We start from the raw sequence: 21,051 nt of genomic DNA, 5'->3' as shown, positions 1-21,051 counted from the left end.
ACCACACTTATTACCCTTTACTTTGAGAGTTGAAAATAGTTTGATCTTGATTCAAATAAGCAATGAACAGATACTGATTAGATAAGATGCAAGATAACGCCTTTGAATTAGGCTTATCTACCAAATGAGTGGTTGAAAATATCAGTCCAACTTCCGTTACTAGTGAACTCACAGACTTGACACTAAGGCTTTGTGCTAACCACAGAAGTATAGCCTACCACTTTAGACAGCCTACATCTGTGGTTATGCATGTGCGACTACACCCAGTCACATAAATCTACACTCTTAGAAAGAAAATTCCAAAAGGGTTCTTCAGGCTGTCACCATAGAACCCTTTTTTAGTTCCAGGTAGAACCATTTTGGGTTCCATGTAGAACCTTCTGTAGAAAGGCTTCTACATGGAACCCTAAAACTGTCCTACTGGGAATCAAAAGGGTTCTACCTGAAACAAACAAGGGTTCTTCAAAGGGTTATCCTATGGAGACAGCCGAAGAACCCTTTTAGGTTCTAGATAGCACCTTCTTCTGTGTGTGGCTAAACTTCCAACATTCTAATATCAATGATGGCACAGCTATCCAATGCATATATGCATCCAAAACATGACCTGAAAGAGCAGTATTTCATTGTAGTATTTCATAACCTGCAAGAGCTTCAATACTTACAGTTTTTCACAGTTTCTTCCTTCAGGTCCTATTGAGTCTGACAATTATTGACTTCAATCACTGTGTAACATCATGGGTAACTCTGGGCATCGGCTTTCAGTTGGGTACTTTAAACCAGCACAGCAGCTTTCACCGATCATATAGTGTGTGTTTATAAAGATGCTACGTCCTCTTCCACATATATAAGAGGGTAACTTACTTGTCTTTGCTAAGTAACCCTTTTACTTCCACTTCCTCTTTCTTCAGTATCACTTCCTCTTTCTTCAAAGGACGACTCGAGTGTGGAAGACGTGTTCAGTCCCAGACTTAAAGTTTTAATACACTGCTTCTGCCACCAATTGTGTCCCCATGTCTACGCTGGCTTCTCCGCTGTCACAAAATGTCCCACTGTGGTCCACAATGTCACTCTCCTTGACAGCTGAGGGAAAGTTCACCGTGACCATGGACTCTATTATGCCACAGAACACCTATCTGTAACAGCCACATCCATGACATGATGATTTTCATAATCTATTCAGACATAGACTAACATAAATAATACAATCAAATATCTTTCACAAAAACAACAACAACAACGAAACAGATAATGCATTCCAAATGCCCCCATAGTTTGAGTTACTACCCCCATAGTTTGAGTTTCTACCCCCATAGTTTGAGTTTCTACACCCATAGTTTGAGTTTCTACCCCCATAGTTTGAGTTTCTACACCCATAGTTTGAGTTTCTACACCCATAGTTTGAGTTTCTACACCCATAGTTTGAGTTTCTACCCCCATAGTTTGAGTTTCTACACCCATAGTTTGAGTTTCTACACCCATAGTTTGAGTTTCTACACCCATAGTTTGAGTTTCTACACCCATAGTTTGAGTTTCTACACCCATAGTTTGAGTTTCTACACCCATAGTTTGAGTTTCTACACCCATAGTTTGAGTTTCTACACCCATAGTTTGAGTTTCTACACCCATAGTTTGAGTTTCTACACCCATAGTTTGAGTTTCTACACCCATAGTTTGAGTTTCTACACCCATAGTTTGAGTTTCTACCCCCATTGCATTGGCAAGGCCTAAAAAATACATTATTCTTAAAGTGGTAATGGGCTACTTTTTAGGCCCTATATGTACAATTATATACATGATTATATAACATTAAGGTCCTTCAAAATTACAATTATGTCCTTGAATTTGACTTTTGAATGTCTGTATGAACCCTGCTTAAAGGATGTCCTATGTTGTTGTATAGGTGGAGTTAAGGCTCAGTTAGCATGTGTTCCCTTTTATTCCTCTAAAGGTGGAACTGCATAAAAATCATTTTTATTTTTGTTTTAAAACATTTAGAAATGTTGATCCCAATGTCACACACTGGTCGCAATATTTATAGAAAGACCCATATACAAAATCTTCAATCCGCCACAGCCAAGGTATGTCAACATCAAAAGTAATTAATTAGATTTTTTTAATAAAATGAATGGCAGAAAAACCATTGACTAGGTACCGGTACACCCTGTACATAGCCTCGTTACTGTTAACAGGGCGGCAGGGTAGCCTAGTGGTTAGAGCGTTGGACTAGTAACCGAAAGGTTGCAAGTTCATATCCCCGAGCTGACAAGGTACAAATCTGTCGTTCTGCCCTGAACAGGCAGTCACTGTTCCTAAGCCGTCATTGAAATAAGAATTTGTTCTTAAATGACTTGCCTAGTTAAATAAAGGTAAAATAAAAAAACTAGAATCTACACTTGTGTACTTTGTAAAGTTTTTTTCATGATGTCGTCGACGATGTGCTCCTAATGTATGTTTTTCTAATTCTAAGAGATCAAAAGATTGAGAGGTGAGCTGACTGTCATTATACAGCAGATATAGACTTTTCACATTAAATTACACACATGCAGTCAGGCTACAAATAGCATAGTTCTAGCTTTTGGTTCATCTCCTAGACTAGCAACATTGGGTATATGCTACAAATAGCATAATTATAGCCTTTAGTTTATCTTCTAGACTAGCACGGCTGTATCAGGATGTTTGTTAGCTTTAGGCTGTGCATGACAACCAATGATGTATATAAACCTTGGATTGCTGATGCTATGTATTGGCCAATGAAAGGCTTTGAAGCCATCAATCACCCATATTGGCACTCCACAGAAGAATAAATCCAACATACACTGAGTGTACAAAACATTAAGAACACCTGCTCTTTCCACGACATATAGACTGACCAGGTGAATCCGGGTGAAAGCTATGATCAATTATTGATGTGACTTGTTAAATCGACTTCAATCAGTGTAGATGAAAGGGAGGAGACAGGACAAGATTGATTTTCAACCCTTGAGGCAACTGAGGCATGAATTGTGTATACAATGCATTCCACTTTTTGTCATGTTACTGCCTTATTCTAAAATTGATGAAATAGTTTTTTCACCTCATCAATCTACAAACATTATTCCAAAATAACAAAGCAAAAATAAGTTTAGACAATTTTTTAGCAAATTGATAAAAAACGGAAATATTACATTTACATTCAGTTGAAGTCGGAAGTTTACATACACCTTAGCCAAATACATTTAAACTCAGTTTTTCACAATTTCTGACATTTAATCCTAGCAAAAATTCCCCGTCTTAGGTCAGTTAGGATCACCACTTTATTTTAAGAATGTGAAATGTCAGAATAATAGTAGAGAGAATTATTTATTTCAGCTTGTATTTCTTTCATCACATTCCCAGTGGGTTAGAAGTTTACATACACTCAATTAGTATTTGGTAGCATTGCCTTTAACATTGCCAAACATTTCAGGCAGACTTGCACAAGCTTTCCACAATAAGTTGGGTGAATTTTGGCCCATTCCTCCTGACAGAGCTGGTGTAACTGAGTCAGGTTTGTAGGCCTCCTTGCTCGCACATGCTTTTTCAGTTCTACCCACAAATTCTCTATAGGATTGAGGTCAGAGCTTTGTGATGGCCACTCCAATACGTTGAGTTTGTTGTCCTTAAGCCATTTTGCCACAACTTTGGAAGTATACTTGTGGTCATTGTCCATTTGGAAGACCCATTTGCAACCAAGCTTTAACTTCCTGACTGATGTCTTGAGATGTTGCTTCAATATATCCACACCATTTTCCTTCCTCATGATGCCAACTATTTTGTGAAGTGCACCAGTCCCTCTTGCAGCAAAGCACCCCCACGGTTGGGATGGTGTTCTTCGGCTTGCAAGCCTCCCCCTTTTTCCTCCAAACATAATGATGGTCATAATGGCCAAACAGTTCTATTTTTGTTTCATCAGACCAGAGGACATTTCTCCAAAAAGTACGATCTTTGTCCCCATGTGCAGCTGCAAACCGTAGTCTGGCATTTTTATGGCGGTTTTGGAGCAGTGGCTTCTTCCTTGCTGAGCGGCCTTTTAGGTTGTGTCAATATAGGACTCGTTTCACTGTGGATATAGATACTTTTGTACCTGTTTCCTCCAGCATCTTCACAAGGTCCTTTGCTGTTGTTCTGGGATCGATCTGCACTTTTCACACCAAAGTATGTTCATCTCTAGGAGACAGAACGCGTCTCCTTCCTGAGTGGTATGTCGGCTGCGTGGTCCCATGGTGTTTATACTTACGTACTATTTTTTGTACAGATGAACGTGGTACCTTCAGGCGTTTTGAAATTGCTCCCAAGGATGAACCAGACTTGTGGAGGTCTACAATTTTTTTCCTGAGGTCTTGGCTGATTTCTTTTGATTTTCCCATGATGTCAAGCAAAGAGGCACTGGGTTTGAAGGTAGGCCTTGAAATACATCCACAGGTACACCTCAAATGTACTCAAATTATGTCAATTAGCCTATCAGAAGCTTCTAAAGCCATGACATCATTTTCTGGAATTTTCCAAGCTGTTTAAAGGCACAGTCAACTTAGTGTATGTAAACTTCTCACCCACTGGAATTGTGATACAGTGAATTATAAGTGAAATAATCTCTGTTAACAATTGTTTGAAAAATGACTTGTGTAATGCACAAAGTAGATGTCCTATCTGACTTGCCAAAACTATAGTTAACAAGAAATTTGTGGAGTGGTTGAAAAACAAGTTTTTTTGTTTTTTTTTTACCCCTTTTTCTCCCCAATTTCGTGGTGTCCAATTGTTGTAGTAGCTACTATCTTGTCTCATCGCTACAACTCCCGTACAGGCTCGGGAGAGACGAAGGTTGAAAGTCATGCGTCCTCCGATACACAACCCAACCAAGCCGCACTGCTTCTTAACACAGCGCGCATCCAACCCGGAAGCCAGCCGCACCAATGTGTCGGAGGAAACACCGTGCACCTGGCCACCTTGGTTAGCGCGCACTGCGCCCGGCCAGCCACAGGAGTCGCTGGTGCGCGATGAGACAAGGACACCCCTACCGACCAAGCCCTCCCTAACCCGGACGACACTAGGACCTCCCGGTCGCGGCCGGTTACGACAGAGCCTGAGCGCGAACCCAGGGACTCTGATGGCACAGCTGGCGCTGCAGTACAGCGCCCTTAACCACTGCGCCACCCGGGAGGCCTGAAAAACAAGTTTTAATGACTCCAACCTAAGTGTATGTTCTTCCGACTTCAACTGTAAGTATTCAGACCCTTTACTCAGTACTTTGTGGAAGCACCTTTGGCAGCGATTACAGCCTTCAGTCTTCTTGGGTATGATGCTACAAGCTTGGCAGACCTGTATTTGAGGAGTTTCTCCCATTGTTCTCTGCAGATCCTCTCAAGCTCTGTCAGGTTGTATGGGGAGCGTCGCTGCACAGCTATTTTCAGGTCTCTCCAGAGATGTTCGATCGGGTTCAAGTCTAGGCTCTCGCAGGGCCACTCAAGGACATTCAGAGACTTGACCCGAAGCCACTCATGCGTTGTCTTGGCTGTGTGCTTAGGGTTGTTGTCCTGTTGGAAAGTGAACCATCGTCCCAGTCTGAGGTCCCAAGCACTCTGGAGCAGGTTTTCATCAAGGATCTCTCTGTACTTTGCTCTGTTCATCTTTCCCTCAATCCTGACTAGTCTCCCAGTCCCTGCCACTGAAAAACATCCCCACATCATGATACTGACACCACCATGCTTCACCGTAGGGATGGTGCCAAGTTTCCTCCAGAAGTGACGCTTGGCATTCAGGCCAAAGAGTTCAATCTTGGTTTCTTGTTTCTCATGGTCTGAGAGTCCTTTAGGTGCATTTTGGCAATTCCAAGCAGGCTGTCATGTACCTTTTACTGAGGAGTGGCTACCATCTGGAAACTCTACCATAAAGGCCTGTTTGGGGGAATGCTGCAGAGATGGATGTCCTTCTGGAAGATTCTCACATCTCCACAGAGGAACTCTGGAGCTCTGTCAGAGTCTCGGAGCTCTAAAGCCAATTCCTTCGGCCTCATGGCTTGGTTTTTTCTCTGACATGCACTGTCAACTGTGGGACCTTATATAGACAGGTTTGTGCCTTTCCAAATCATGTCCAATCAATTGAATATACTACAGGTGGACTCCAATCAAGTTGTAGAAACATATCAAGAACAAGCAATTGAAACAGGATGCACCTGAGCTCAATTTCTAGTCTCATAGCAAAAGGGTCTGAATACTTATGTAAATAAGGGGGCTCTTGATGGGGCATAATTAACTTATACTTTAATATGTATCATAGGTGTCTTCGTGGAGCCAAGCTTGTCTATCTATGCATTGAAAGTTCCGTTACATGTAATAAAATATTATCATCATGGCTACATTATTTTGTAATGTTTTACCACAGATAGAACAATGAGAACATGTTTGGTTTCACTGTGCAGCTGGTGGTGCCCTGGACAGGAGGTGGAGATGGAAGCACAGAGAGATAGAGCCAAACGTGAGGGGGTTCCCCCAAAACACTCCCAGTGCACGTGGCTGGAGAAAGGGGTGGAGCGAAACTCTTTGTTATCACCGTACTTATTCCGCTGTTGGGACAGAAATATCTACCTTTATCTAAACCGGTAACTCTAACCTGGAACGGTCTTTCGCGTTCGGCTAGGACATAGCCAGGATAAACGGTAAAACATATTGCTCTTGTAGGTAGCAGTAGTTTCAATTTTGAACATATTGAGTCGTGAATTATGAACGCATAGATAGACGTCTATGAACGTTTACGAATAACAACCACAGTATTGACTCTGTGTAAAGTCTGATTTCTTAGCGTATCCAGTCTGCTACTCATATGGCTCATAGCTCATGGCTTTAACGTTTTATTTTTTTAGATAGTAAATTAATGGGAACTTTTTCAATGTGAATATTATCGTATTATTAATCTTGTGTTCTTGTCGTGTTTGTTATCAGTTGCAAACAGAGACATCATCCTCGACCATTTCTGTGTCTGTCTCCCATTGAAGATGTTTTCCACGGCTACAAGAAACTTTGTGGAGGAGATTGATGATGATGGCAGCTTGATCCCTGTGTCCAGTCTGATTGACTCAGACAAACTGGTCCCTCTCTCACTGGTTGTGAAACGCAAGCGTTTTTGGATTTGGCAGAAACCCAAGTACCTGCCCACTGATTTTACCCTCAGTGATGTGCTGACTGGAGACACACCCTTAACCCCAGGTAAACACAAGATCAGCCCCTCAGTTGAAATGATAGGCTGCACACCTGTACTTGCTACCTGTTTGTTTGCAGGTATAGGCTCCGCTCTCCCTAAGTGTGATACTGTGTGAATGTGTTCCTTGTGAAAGATTTGAGCGTCGATTCTGTTATCCATGTTACTGGAAAGATTATGAAGAGGATCCTATCATGATACATAATGATACATACAGTGACTTCAGAAGTATTCACACCCCCTGACTTTTTCAACATTTTGTTGTGTTACAGACGGAATTTAAAATGGATTACATTTAGATTTGTTTTGTCACTGGCCTAAACACAATACCCCATAATGGCCTAAACACAATACCCCATAATGGCCTAAACACAATACCCCATAATGGCCTAAACACAATACCCCACAATGGCCTAAACACAATGCCCCACAATGGCCTAAACACAATACCCCATAATGGCCTGAACACAATACCCCATAATGGTCTGAACACAATACCCCATAATGGCCTAAACACAATACCCCATAATGGCCTAAACACAATACCCCATAATGGCCTGAACACAATACCCCATAATGGTCTGAACACAATACCCCATAATGGCCTAAACACAATACCCCATAATGGCCTGAACACAATACCCCATAATGGCCTGAACACAATACCCCATAATGTCACAGTGGAATTATGTTTATCTGTTAGGTCCCTCAGTTGAGTAGTGCATTTCAAACACAGATTCAACCACAAAGACCAGGGAGGTTTTTGCACCTATTGGTAGATGGGTAAAAAAAAGCAGACATTGAATATCCCTTTGAGCATGGTGAAGTTATTAATTACACTTTGGATGGTGTATCAATTCACCCAGTCGCTATAAAGATACAGGCACCCTTCCTAACTCAGTTGCCAGAGAGGAAGAAAACTGCTCAGGGATTTCACCATGAGGCCAATGATGACTTTAAGCCTAATTGACAGAGTGAGAAGAAGGAAGTGTGTATGCAACAAGCCACTAAAGTAATACTGCAAAAAATGTACAGCAATACAATTTTTGTCCTGAATACAAATTGTTATGTTTGGGGCAAATCCAATCCAACACATTACTGAATACCACTCTCCATATTTTCCAGCATAGTGGTGGCTGCAACATGTTATGGGTATGTTTGTAATCGTTAAGGACTGGGGAGTTTTTCAGGATAAAAAATACACGGAATGGAGCTAAGCACAGGCAGATTCAAATTTTAGCAGGACACTAACCTAAAACACAAGGCCAAATAAACACTGGAGTTGCTTACCAAAAAGACAGTGAATGTCACTGAGTGGCCGAGTTAGATTTAAGTAGATTTATGTAGATTTAAGATAAAACTATGATCAAAAACCAATTTGACAGAGCTAGAAGAATTAAAAAAAACATTTTTGCTTCCCTCTCCTACAGTTGTGGTCAAGACTGATTTCCTAAAGTACCAAGGGACATTTGGTGACAACAAATCAGGAAACTTTGAGTCGAATTTGGTTGCTATAAACCTTAAAGTGGAGGGGAAAGACACATCTAAACTCCAGTCGTCCTTCGGCAGCCTGAAGAAAGAGGAGGTGGATGTACAGAAGTTGCTGCGCGACTCCAAAGACAAGTGAGTTCCTCTCTCTCTCTCTCTCTCTAATATGTACCTACAGTAACCCCAGGTTACACTCAGTTCACCTGTACATACAGTAGCCCCAGGTTACACTTAGTTCACCTGTACATACAGTAACCCCAGGTTACACTCAGTTCACCTGTGCCTACAGTAACCCCAGGTTACACTCAGTTCACCTGTACCTACAGTAACCCCAGGTTACACTCAGTTCACCTGTACCTACAGTAACCCCAGGTTACACTCAGTTCACCTGTACCTACAGTAACCCCAGGTTACACTCAGTTCACCTGTACCTACAGTAACCCCAGGTTACACTCAGTTCACCTGTACCTACAGTAACCCCAGGTTACACTCAGTTCACCTGTACGTACAGTAACCCCAGGTTACATTCAGTTCACCTGTACCTACAGTAACCCCAGGTTACACTCAGTTCACCTGTACCTACAGTAACCCCAGGTTACACTCAGTTCACCTCTTCCTACAGTAGAGTCAGTGGTTAGTGAAAGGAAAACACACAGGCTGAATCTCAAATAGCACCCTATTCCTTATATATAGTCGTGGCCAAATGTTTTGAGAATGACACAAATATTAATTTTCAAAGTTTGCTGCCTCAGTTTGTATAATGGCAATTTGCATATACTCCAGAATGTTCTGAAGAGAGATCAGATGAATTGCAATTATTTGCAAAGTCCCTCTTTGCCGTGTAAATTAACTGAATCCCCAAAAAACATTTCCACTGCATTTCAGCCCTGCCACAAAAGGACCAGTTGACATCATGTCAGTGATTCTCTCGTTCACACAGGTGTGAGTGTTGACGAGGACAAGGCTGGAGATCTCTGTCATGCTGATTGAGTTCGAATAACAGACTGGAAGCTTCAAAAGGAGGGTGGTGCTTGGAATCATTGTTCTTCCTCTGTCAGCTGTGGTTACCTGCAAGGAGACACGTGCCGTCATCATTGTTTTGCACAAAAAGGGCTTCACAGGCAAGGATATTGCTGCCAGTAAGATTGCACCAAAATCAACCATTTATCGGATCATCAAGAACTTCAATGAGAGCGGTTCAATTGTTGTGAAGGAGGCTTCAGGGCGCCCAAGACAATTCCAGCAAGCGCCAGGACCGTCTCCTAAAGTTGATTCAGCTGCGGGATCGGGGCACCACCAGTACAGAGCTTGATCAGGAATGGCAACAGGCACGTGTGCATCTGCACGCATGGTGAGGAGAAGATTTTTGGAGGATGGCCTGGTGTCAAGAAGGACTGCAAAGAAGCCACTTCTCTCCAGGAAAAACATCAGGGATAGACTGATATTCTGCAAAAGGTACAGAGATTGGACTGCTGAGGACTGGGGTAAAGTCACTTTCTCTGATGAATCCCCTTTCCGATTGTTTGGGGCATCCGAAAAAAAAGCTTGTCCGGAGAAGACAAGGTGAGCGCTACCATCAGTCCTGTTGTCATGCCAACAGTAAAGCATCCTGAGACCATTCATGTGTGGGGTTGCCTCTCAGCCAAGGGACTGGGCTCACTCACAATTTTGCCTAAGAACACAGCCATGAATAAAGAATGGTACCAACACATCCTCTCCCAACCATCCAGGAACAGTTTGGTGACGAACAATGCCTTTTCCAGCATGATGGAGCACCTTGCCATAATAACTAAGTGGCTCGGGGAACAAAACCTTTATATTTTTGGTCCATGGCCAGGAAACTCCCCAGACCTTAATCCCATTGAGAACTTGTGGTTAATCCTCAAATTCTGACAAACTCCAAGCATTGATTATGCAAGAATGGGCTGCCATCAGTGTGGCCCAGAAGTTAATTGACAGCATGCCAGGGCAGATTGCAGAGGTCTTGAAAAAGAAGGGTCAACACTGCAAATAATAAGTAATTGTCAATAAAAGCCTTTGACACTTATGAAATGCTTGTAATTATACTTCAGTATTCCATAGTAATATCTGACAAAAATATCTGAAGACACTGAAGCAGCAAACTTCTACACACAATATCCCATAATGACAAATCAAAAACAGCTTTTTAATTTTGTTTGCTAATAAAAACATTTTTTTAAACACAAATATTATATTTACATAAGTATTCAGACCCTTTACTCAGTACTTTGTTGAAGCACCTTTGGCAGCGATTGCAGCCTAGAGTCTTGGGTATGATACTACAACCAAGATTTTACTCTTTGGCCTGAATACCAAGCGTCACGTCTGGAATAAACCAGGTACCATCCCTACAGTGAAGCATGGAGGTGGCAGCATCATGTTGTGGGGATGTTTTTCAGTAGCAGGGACTGGGAGACTAGTAAACACAACAAATACAGGTGTGCCAGGCTTGTAGCGTCATACCCAAGAAGACTCTAGGCTGTAATCTCTGCCAAAAGTGCTTCAACAAAGTACTGAGTAATGGGTCTGATTACCTTTATAACTGTGCATTTTTAAGTTTATGTTTTATACATTTTTTATTGAAAAAAAACTTTTTGCTTTGTCATTCTGGGGTATTATATGTAGATTTACGAGGGGAAAAAACTATTTAACCAATTTTAGAATAAGGCTGTAACGAAATGTGGAAAAAGTCAAGGGGTCTGAATACTTTCCGAATGCCCTGTATATCACAGCATCTTTCCTCATGATCAGTGTTTCTTCTTTGCAAACTGTATGCAGTGACTATATTCTACCATATGCGCTGACTGTATTCTAACTACCCAACACCATATGGGCGGACTGTATTCTAACTACCCAACACCATATGGGCGGACTATATTCTGACTACCAATACCATATGGGCGGACTGTATTCTGACTGCCCAACACCATATGTATGCTATAGTTAAAAAATAAAAATAGATTTATAATACCAGTAAATGTATTAATGAAGCTGAACACTGCTTTATGCGTAGCCTGGAGAAATCCAGTCTGTCTGTGCTAACATTCAAATTGATTTATATAGCCCTTCTTACATCAGCTGATATCTCAAAGTGCTGTACAGAAACCTGGCATAAAACCCCAAACCGCAAGCAATGCAGGTGTAGAAGCATGGTGGCTAGGAAAAACTCCCTAGAAAGGCCAAAACCTAGGAAGACACCTAGAGAGGAACCAGGCTATGAGGGGTGGCCAGTCCTCTTCTGGCTGTGCCGGGTGGAGATTATAACAGAACATGGCCAAGATGTTCAAATGTTCATAAATGACCAGCATGGTCAAATAATAGTAATCACAGTGAACAGGTCAGGGTTCCATAGCCGCAGGCAGAACAGTTGAAACTGGAGCAGCAGCACGGCCAGGTGGACTGGGGACAACAAGGAGTCATCAGGCCAGGTAGTCCTGGGGCATGGTCCTAGGGCTCAGGTCATCTGAGAGAGAGAATTAGAGAGAGCATACTTAAATTCACACAGGACACCAGATAAGACAGGAGAAGTACTCCAGATATAACAGACTGACCCTAGCCCCCCGACACAAACTACTGCAGCATAAATACTGGAGGCTGAGACAGGAGGGGTCAGGAGACACTGTGGCCCCATCCGATGATACCCACGGACAGGGCCAAACAGGCAGGATATAACCCCACCCACTTTGCCAAAGCACAGCCCCCACCCCACACCATTCTACTCCTTGCCACTGCTTGTCATGTTTGGCACAATGAGGAGTGGCATGTTGTCACAAACAGACTGAATTTCTCCAAGCTACTTTATAATCATCCAAGAAACATAACTTGAATCATCTTTGCCCTCATCAAAGGACAATTCTCTGATTTATTTGTCTCTCCTGCAGGCTTTTGGACATGTCCCACTGTCTGATCCAGCAGACCCGTGAGAAGTCCAGGGAGGTGTTTGCGGTGGTGAAGGAGAGGATTGTGACGACCCAGCCGTGTTCGGTCATAGAGGAGGTCCAGCAGGGGGGGCAGTTAGGGGAGCTGCTGAGCTTCTGTGGGCCCAAGAGCACCCAGGTAGATGGAGAGAGATGAAGAGCGTTGTAGGATTTGTTACATTAATCATCTCTATTTGTTAGGCTGGGATATTATATATTACAAGAGTTGAAGTTAGCCATGTAGTTTACCCTGTATGATGAATGAATCTTTAAGCAGGGAAAATAGGGAAGAGGTTGACTCCAAGGGCAGCGGGCTGGATTGGACCTATGACAACACTGCAGACAGGCCTATGTGTGCTGGAAGCTGCAGGCTGGATTGGACCTATGACAACACTGCAGACAGGCCTATGTGTGCTGCAGGCTGGATTGGACCTATGACAACACTGCAGACAGGCCTATGTGTGCTGGAAGCTGCAGGCTGGATTGGACCTATGACAACACTGCAGACAGGCCTATGTGTGCTGGAAGCTGCAGGCTGGATTGGACCTATGACCACACTGCAGACAGGCCTATGTGTGCTGCAGGCTGGATTGGACCTATGACAACACTGCAGACAGGCCTATGTGTGCTGGAGGCTGCAGGCTGGATTGGACCTATGACAACACTGCAGACAGGCCTATGTGTGCTGGAGGCTGCAGGCTGGATGGACCTATGACAACGCTGCAGACAGGCGTATGTGTGCTGGAGGCTGCAGGCTGGATTGGACCTATGACAACACTGCACAGGCCTATGTGTGCTGGAGGCTGCAGGCTGGATGGACCTATGACAACGCTGCAGACAGGCGTATGTGTGCTGGAGGCTGCAGGCTGGATTGGACCTATGACAACACTGCAGACAGGCCTATGTGTGCTAGAGGCTACATAGACTACTACAGTAGATCAGTCATATGAATGGCTACTACATAGACTACTACAGTAGATCAGTCATATGAATGACTACTACATAGACTACTACAGTAGATCAGTCATTCTATGTCGTCATGTCCACTTGTTCACTTCCCTTGACTGGTTTGAAGGAAAATGACTCAAGTGAAAGTCACCCAGTAAAATACTACTTAAGTAAAAGTCTAAAAGTATTTGGTTTTAAATATACTTAAGTATCAAAAGTAATTGCTAAAATATACTTAAGTAGTAAAAGTATCAATAATTTCAAATTCCTTATATTAAGCAAACCAGATGGTTCCATTTTCTTTTTTAATTTAATTTACGGATAGCCAGGGGCACACTCCAACACAATAATTTACAAATGAAGCGTTGGTGTTTTATTGAGTGTGTCAGATCAGAGGCAGTAGGGATGACCAGGGATGTTCTCTTGATAAGTGTGTGAATTGGACCATTCAAAATGTAGCGAGTACTTTTGAGTGTCAGGGAAAATGTACGGAGTAAAAAGTACCTTATTTTCTTCAGGAATGTAGTGAAGTGAAAGTAAAAGTTGTCAACAATATGAATAGTAAAGTACAGACACCCCCCAAAGATGACTGAAGTACCACTTTCCACAGGCGTCTGTAAAGGAGAACAGCAGCCTGCACAAAGACAGCAACGTGTCTCTGGAGATTCCTGCCCACACCGTCATCGCTTACGGCATTATAGAGCTGGAGATCAAACTCAACGGACACTATGGTGAGGGAGCCTTTATTTTCCTGTTTCTCAGGCAACAACACACGTTTTAAACTGTCAACCCTCACCTGGACCCATCATCAGACCATGTAGGTTGTATATTACAAAGCCTTATCAAGTGCATGGTCTCTGTTAATGTTCAGTATGTCCAATGTATTTGAATGAGTGTCTGTATTAATAGGTTCATACTACTGTCTCCTTGTCTTGTGCTCAGAGCTGTGCCTAATGTCCCACACTCTTGTTCCTCAGAGCTGTGCCTAATGTCCCACACTCTTGTTCCTTAGAGCTGTGCCTAATGTCCCACACTCTTGTTCCTCAGAGCTGTGCCTAATGTCCCACACTCTTGTCCTCAGAGCTGTGCCTAATGTCCCACACTCTTGTCCTCAGAGCTGTGCCTAATGTCCCACACTCTTGTTCCTCAGAGCTGTGCCTAATGTCCCACACTCTTGTTCCTCAGAGCTGTGCCTAATGTCCCACACTCTTGTTCCTCAGAGCTGTGCCTAATGTCCCACACTCTTGTTCCTCAGAGCTGTGCCTAATGTCCGACACTCTTGGGGGGTTTGAGGTGGATGGGCCTGTTAAGAAGAGCTTAGTGGGGGTGTCTGGCGCTCGCGACGACACCCCAAAGAAGAGCTGCTTTCAGAGAGGTAACGAGACTAATGGAAGTTCCCCTCCTTTTGTAGGCCCACGTACCAATTTAAATTGTTGTTGTTATTATCATTAGATTTCTGTCAGGGGAACTCAGTCGGGGTCTCAACTTACTGTTGAGAGGTAGAATAGTAGAATACACAATTGGTTGTGGCTCAAAACGTTAGAAAACGTTAGTGGTAGAAGAGGTTAGTGGTAGAAGACGTCCCTGGTCCAGTGGTAGAAGACGTCCCTGGTCCAGTGGTAGAAGACGTCCCTGGTCTAGTGGTAGGTGTCCCTGGTCTAGTGGTAGGTGTCCCTGGTCTAGTGGTAGAAGGCATCCCTGGTCTAGTGGTAGAAGACGTCCCTGGTCTAGTGGTAGAAGACGTCCCTGGTCTAGTGGTAGAAGGCGTCCCTGGTCTAGTGGTAGAAGGCGTCCCTGGTCTAGTGGTAGAAGGCGTCCCTGGTCTAGTGGTAGAAGGCGTCCCTGGTCTAGTGGTAGAAGACGTTAGTGGTAGAAGACGTCCCTGGTCTAGTGGTAGAAGGCGTCCCTGGTCCAGTGGTAGAAGACGTTAGTGGTAGAAGACGTCCCTGGTCTAGTGGTGCAAGACGTTAGTGGTAGAAGACGTTAGTGGTAGAAGACGTCCCTGGTCTAGTGGTGCAAGACGTTAGTGGTAGAAGACGTTAGTGGTAGAAGACGTCCCTGGTCTAGTGGTGCAAGACGTTAGTGGTAGAAGACGTTAGTGGTAGAAGGCGTCCCTGGTCTAGTGGTGCAAGACGTTAGTGGTAGAAGACGTTAGTGGTAGAAGACGTCCCTGGTCTAGTGGTGCAAGACGTTAGTGGTAGAAGGCGTTCCTGGTCTAGTGGTAGAAGACGTCCCTGGTCTAGTGGTAGAAGGCGTCCCTGGTCTAGTGGTAGAAGACGTCCCTGGTCTAGTGGTAGAAGGCGTCCCTGGTCTAGTGGTAGAAGGCGTCCCTGGTCTAGTGGTAGAAGGCGTCCCTGGTCTAGTGGTAGAAGGCGTCCCTGGTCTAGTGGTAGAAGGCGTCCCTGGTCTAGTGGTAGAAGGCGTCCCTGGTCTAGTGGTAGAAGGCGTCCCTGGTCTAGTGGTAGAAGGCGTCCCTGGTCTAGTGGTAGAAGGCGTTAGTGGTAGAAGACGTCCCTGGTCTAGTGGTAGAAGGCGTCCCTGGTCTAGTGGTGCAAGACGTCCCTGGTCTAGTGGTGCAAGACGTCCCTGGTCTAGTGGTAGAAGACGTTAGTGGTAGAAGACGTCCCTGGTCTAGTGGTTGAAGGCGTTAGTGGTAGAAGGCGTCCCTGGTCTAGTGGTAGAAGGCGTCCCTGGTCTAGTGGTAGAAGACGTTAGTGGTAGAAGACGTCCCTGGTCTAGTGGTTGAAGGCGTTAGTGGTAGAAGGCATCCCTGGTCTAGTGGTAGAAGGCGTCCCTGGTCTAGTGGTAGAAGGCATCCCTGGTCTAGTGGTAGAAGACGTCCCTGGTCTAGTGGTAGAAGGCGTCCCTGGTCTAGTGGTAGAAGACGTCCCTGGTCTAGTGGTAGAAGACGTCCCTGGTCTAGTGGTGCAAGACGTTAGTGGTAGAAGACGTTAGTGGTAGAAGACGTCCCTGGTCTAGTGGTGCAAGACGTTAGTGGTAGAAGGCGTTAGTGGTAGAAGACGTCCTTGGTCTAGTGGTAGAAGACGTCCCTGGTCTAGTGGTAGAAGGCGTCCCTGGTCTAGTGGTAGAAGGCGTCCCTGGTCTAGTGGTAGAAGGCGTCCCTGGTCTAGTGGTAGAAGGCGTCCCTGGTCTAGTGGTAGAAGGCGTCCCTGGTCTAGTGGTAGAAGACGTTAGTGGTAGAAGACGTCCCTGGTCTAGTGGTAGAAGGCGTCCCTGGTCTAGTGGTGCAAGACGTCCCTGGTCTAGTGGTGCAAGACGTCCCTGGTCTAGTGGTGCAAGGCGTCCCTGGTCTAGTGGTAGAAGACGTTAGTGGTGGAAGACGTCCCATGTCTAGTGGTAGAAGACGTTAGTGGTAGAAGACGCAAAGTGGTGGAAGAGGTCCCTGGTCTAGTGGTGGAAGAGGTCCCTGGTCTAGTGGTGGAAGAGGTCCCTGGTCTAGTGGTGGAAGAGGTCCCTGGTCTAGTGGTGGAAGAGGTCCCTGGTCTAGTGGTGGAAGAGGTCCCTGGTCTAGTGGTGGAAGAGGTCCCTGGTCTAGTGGTGGAAGAGGTCCCTGGTCTAGTGGTGGAAGAGGTCCCTGGTCTAGTGGTGGAAGAGGTCCCTGGTCTAGTGGTGGAAGAGGTCCCTGGTCTAGTGGTGCAAGACGTCCCTGGTCTAGTGGTGGACATATACTGAATGGAATGTTACATGTTGTTCTTTATGTAAAACTCTTAATGACCCCGTCACATTCAGGTTGTAGAACTGATTTACAACACATTTAACACAATGGTTGTTGTGATACAACTGTTATTTTTGTGATAAATTGTCTGCACAGAAATGTTTACTCAATCATTGTGCCGTGGCTCCACAGTCCACAACACTTGTGTAATTATTTTGGTCCAAAAACCTTGTGCCATATGCGTTGTACATACAACATGAGTGTACAGGGCCGATGTCTAGCGTATCCGGTTGTAAATAAGGATGTTCTTCACCTTCTTGCCTAGATGAATAAATACATCGGTCATATGAACAAAAGAGCTCATCAGGAGGATCATGTAAAAGGTTATAGCACTGCCTTGGAGAGATCACTGTTTCCTCTAACAATTCATTAAAATAAATAAATTCATACATTTGTCCCATTGTGGTTGCAGAATAAATCTTACATATGATAGTTTTCTGGTTGTGAAATCTCTGTGATACGGTGGCAGCTGAGTCAAACTTCCGCTAGATGCAAAGTGTTTGTGTGTTGACAGAACTGGAGAAACTGAGGGGTCATTTCCAGCTGCTGTCAGTCCTGCCAGCAGACACACGTTCCTCTCTGCTCCAGCTCCTCAAGACAACCATGGAGGACAGAGAGGCAGTCAGTGTGCTGGAGAGTGTGGTGAGTGAGGCGTACAGAAACAGGGCACAAACACACACAGTCCTACAGTTATTTTCTATGAGCGGATTACTGGCAAGAATCAGTAGCTTTCTGAAAATGCTGAACATACTAACTTCTCATTACGTTCGGTCTGTCATCATTATAATCTACCATAGTATCCTAAATGTCTTCTGTCTCGAACCTTCACGAGTCATTTACCAGACACTCTTATCCAGAGAGACTTACAGTCAGTACATTCAACTAAGTTTAGCAGGAAAAAACAAACCACACATCTCACCTATTCTTTCTAATAATGGCTCTTCTCACAGCTGGACCAGATGTGCACAGGTAAGACAGCTGACCTGGGGGAGGTTAAGGAAGCCTCTCAGATGCAGACAGTCCAGGCCATACTGAACCTTCTAGAGCAATCGGACTCCAGCCCAACACGGTCCCTCCTCAGTGATTCCAGCCAGACACCCTCCCTCCTCAGTGATTCCAGCCAGACACCCTCCCTCCTCAGTGATTCCAGCCAGACACCCACCCTCCTCAGTGATTCCAGCCAGACACGGTCCCTCCTCAGTGATTCCAGCCAGACACCATCCCTCCTCAATGCCACTCATCTCATTATCAGTGCCATGGATGGTGAGACACTGAGCAGTGAATATTAGTTGACTAGTTGAATATTAAGTGCCAGTTCAGTTCATTGTCACAACAGTCTCCAGCCACTGCATTTATCAGGAAAACTGGCATCTCACTTCATGAACATTTTATTTTCTCAGAACCCACAATGCCCTGAAAACCACTTCCTGTTTCACACCATCTGTGAATCTTTATTTCTCAGGAATGACAGATGAGTGTCTCTCTGTGTTGGGATCCTGTTGCAGTCCTCCAGTCTTACAGGCCCTGCAGATCCTGGTGAGTTCACATTTCTCCTTTTGTTACACTTAGCCTGGTAAAAACAAGTCTATACTTCTTCAAAAGTACTGTACACTTACAAACAACCTATGGGCCTCCCGGGTGGTGCAGTCGTCAAAGGCACTGCATCGCATCTGTGCCTCTGTTTCACCAGAGACTCTGGGTTCGAGCCCAGGCTCTGTCACAGCCAGCCTCGACCTGGAGGTCCATGGGGCGACGCAAAATTGGCCTAGCGTCGTCCGGGTTAGGGAGGGTTTGGCCGGTAGGGATATCCTTGTCTTATCGCGCACTAGCGACTCGTGTGGCAGGCCGGGCGCTGTGCACGCTGACCAGGTCGCTAGGTGCTCGGTGTTTCCTCCGACACATTGGTGCGGCTGGCTTCCGGGTTGGATGCGTGCTTGGTTGGGTTGTTTTTCAGAGGATGCATGACTCTCGACCTTCGTCTCTCCCGAGCCCGTACGGGAGTTGCAGCGACGAGACAAGACAGTAACTACTAACAATTGGATACCACGAAATTGGGGAGAAAAAGGGGGTAAAAAATAAAGACTACACTGTCTGGTTAACAAGTCTGTATACTTCAAAAATATAGTACTGTGTGACCTGTTCACCACTTGGCCTGTTCACCACTTGGCCTGTTCACCACTTGGCCTGTTCACCACCTGGCCTGTTCACCACCTGGCCTGTTCACCACCTGGCCTGTTCACCACTTGGCCTGTTCACCACTTGGCCTGTTCACCACTTGGCCTGTTCACCACTTGGCCTGTTCACCACTTGGCCTGTTCACCACTTGGCCTGTTCACCACTTGGCCTGTTCACCACTTGGCCTGTTCACCACTTGGCCTGTTCACCACTTGGCCTGTTCACCACTTGGCCTGTTCACCACTTGGCCTGTTCACCACTTGGCTCAGCTAAATAAAGGTTCAATTAATTCAATAGTTGTTTGGAATAGATTAAGGGCGGCAGGTAGCCTTGCAGTTAGAGCGTTGGGCCAGTAACCCTGGCCGTGACCTCACTCCCTGTGGGTGTCCCAGGGGGAGTTGGGATATGCAACAAACACCTTTCCATTACCAACACGTGTGTAACAGGACAAATAAACACTCCCACGTTATGACAATACTTAATTCTCCATTTTGAAATGGTCATTGCATCTTACAGACATGACATCGCAGTATCTGATCATATTCCTGTGCTGCTTGTCCTCCAGGTGCAGCATGTGGCAGCAGGGAGTGGGGAGACCCTCTCTCTGAGTGATGCTGGTCTGGCTGTTCTGACTGAGGAGGAGCTGTATCAGAGGACAGAGAGTCTCTTTGGTCACTCTGAAGTTACACTGAAGAGAGAGGAGGACACACTGAGGACAGAGATGAAGGACCAGCCTGGATACCTTCCTATAGTCATGAGTATCACTGTGAAAGGCCTGGCCTCTTTAGTGTAAGGAGAGACTGAGTAAGAGAGGGAGGAGCGGTTTCCTTCCTCTCCGGCAACTGAGTTAGGAAGGGCGCCTGTATCTTTGTAGTGACTGGGTGTATTGATACACCATCCAAAGTGTAATTAATAACTTCACAATGCTCAAAGGGATATTCAATGTCTGCTTCTTTTTTTTAACCCATCTACCAATAGGTGCCCTTCTTTGTGAACCATTGGTAAACCTGTGCTTGAAATTCACTGCTCGACTGAGGGACCTTACAGTTAACTGTGTGTGGGGGTCGTCATTCAAATCATATTAAACACTATTGCACACAGTCCATGCAACTTGTGATTATTTAGGCTTTCCATAACCAGTTTTTCATTTTGAATTCCTTTGTAAACAATTCCACTGTGACATTGGGGTATTGTATGTAGATCAGTGACACAAAATCTCAATGTAATCAGGTTGTAACAACAACGTGAAAAAAAGTCAAGGGGTGTGAAGTCTTTCTGAAGGCACTATTACCGGATGACGTTGTCATGGCCAATAGGAGTGATATAACCTTACAGGATCAGTATTAAGACCTTACAGGATCAGTATGAAGACCTTACAGGATCAGTATTAAGACCTTACAGGATCAGTAGTAGGACTCTACACCCAAGAACTGTTGAGTGTTTTAAAAGCCAGTATTCAATCCAAAGTGTGTTATAGAGTAAAGAGAGAGAGAGAGACAGAGCAGAGCAGAGGTCAGGATCAGAGCTCCTGCATTTTTCAGCATTTTCTTTAAAAAA

The 21,051-nt window shown here is 44.7% G+C and overlaps 1 protein-coding gene across 1 annotated transcript; it reads left to right on the top strand.

Annotated features, from left to right (window-relative positions):
* The first annotated feature begins 6,598 nt into the window (after window positions 1-6,598).
* LOC139405671 (gasdermin-E-like) lies at window positions 6,599-20,450 on the top strand. The gene is made up of 10 exons (XM_071148089.1): window positions 6,599-6,670; window positions 6,964-7,217; window positions 8,640-8,832; window positions 12,600-12,774; window positions 14,194-14,314; window positions 14,839-14,958; window positions 17,834-17,961; window positions 18,270-18,582; window positions 18,782-18,855; window positions 20,060-20,450. The coding sequence occupies exons 2-10, from the start codon at window positions 7,007-7,009 to the stop codon at window positions 20,285-20,287; spliced, it is 1,563 nt and encodes a 520-aa protein (XP_071004190.1). The 5' UTR covers window positions 6,599-6,670; window positions 6,964-7,006; the 3' UTR covers window positions 20,288-20,450.
* The last annotated feature ends 601 nt before the right edge of the window (window positions 20,451-21,051 follow it).

This window comes from Oncorhynchus clarkii, chromosome 3 (assembly GCF_045791955.1).
Source record: "Oncorhynchus clarkii lewisi isolate Uvic-CL-2024 chromosome 3, UVic_Ocla_1.0, whole genome shotgun sequence".
Taxonomy (NCBI): domain Eukaryota; kingdom Metazoa; phylum Chordata; class Actinopteri; order Salmoniformes; family Salmonidae; genus Oncorhynchus; species Oncorhynchus clarkii.
The sequence above is the reverse complement of the archived record's forward strand: the minus strand, read 5'-3'. Positions and strand labels throughout refer to the sequence as shown.

What these genes read in the sequence shown, in the direction of transcription:
- LOC139405671 (XM_071148089.1), top strand. Translation starts at nt 7,007, where the DNA reads ATGTTTTCCACGGCTACAAGAAACTTTGTGGAGGAGATTGATGATGAT. An exon ending in CAAACTCAACGGACACTATG is followed by an intron (nt 14,315 to 14,838) that starts GTGAGGGAGCCT and finishes CTTGTTCCTCAG; the next exon opens with AGCTGTGCCTAATGTCCGAC. An exon ending in GAAGAGCTGCTTTCAGAGAG is followed by an intron (nt 14,959 to 17,833) that starts GTAACGAGACTA and finishes GTGTGTTGACAG; the next exon opens with AACTGGAGAAACTGAGGGGT.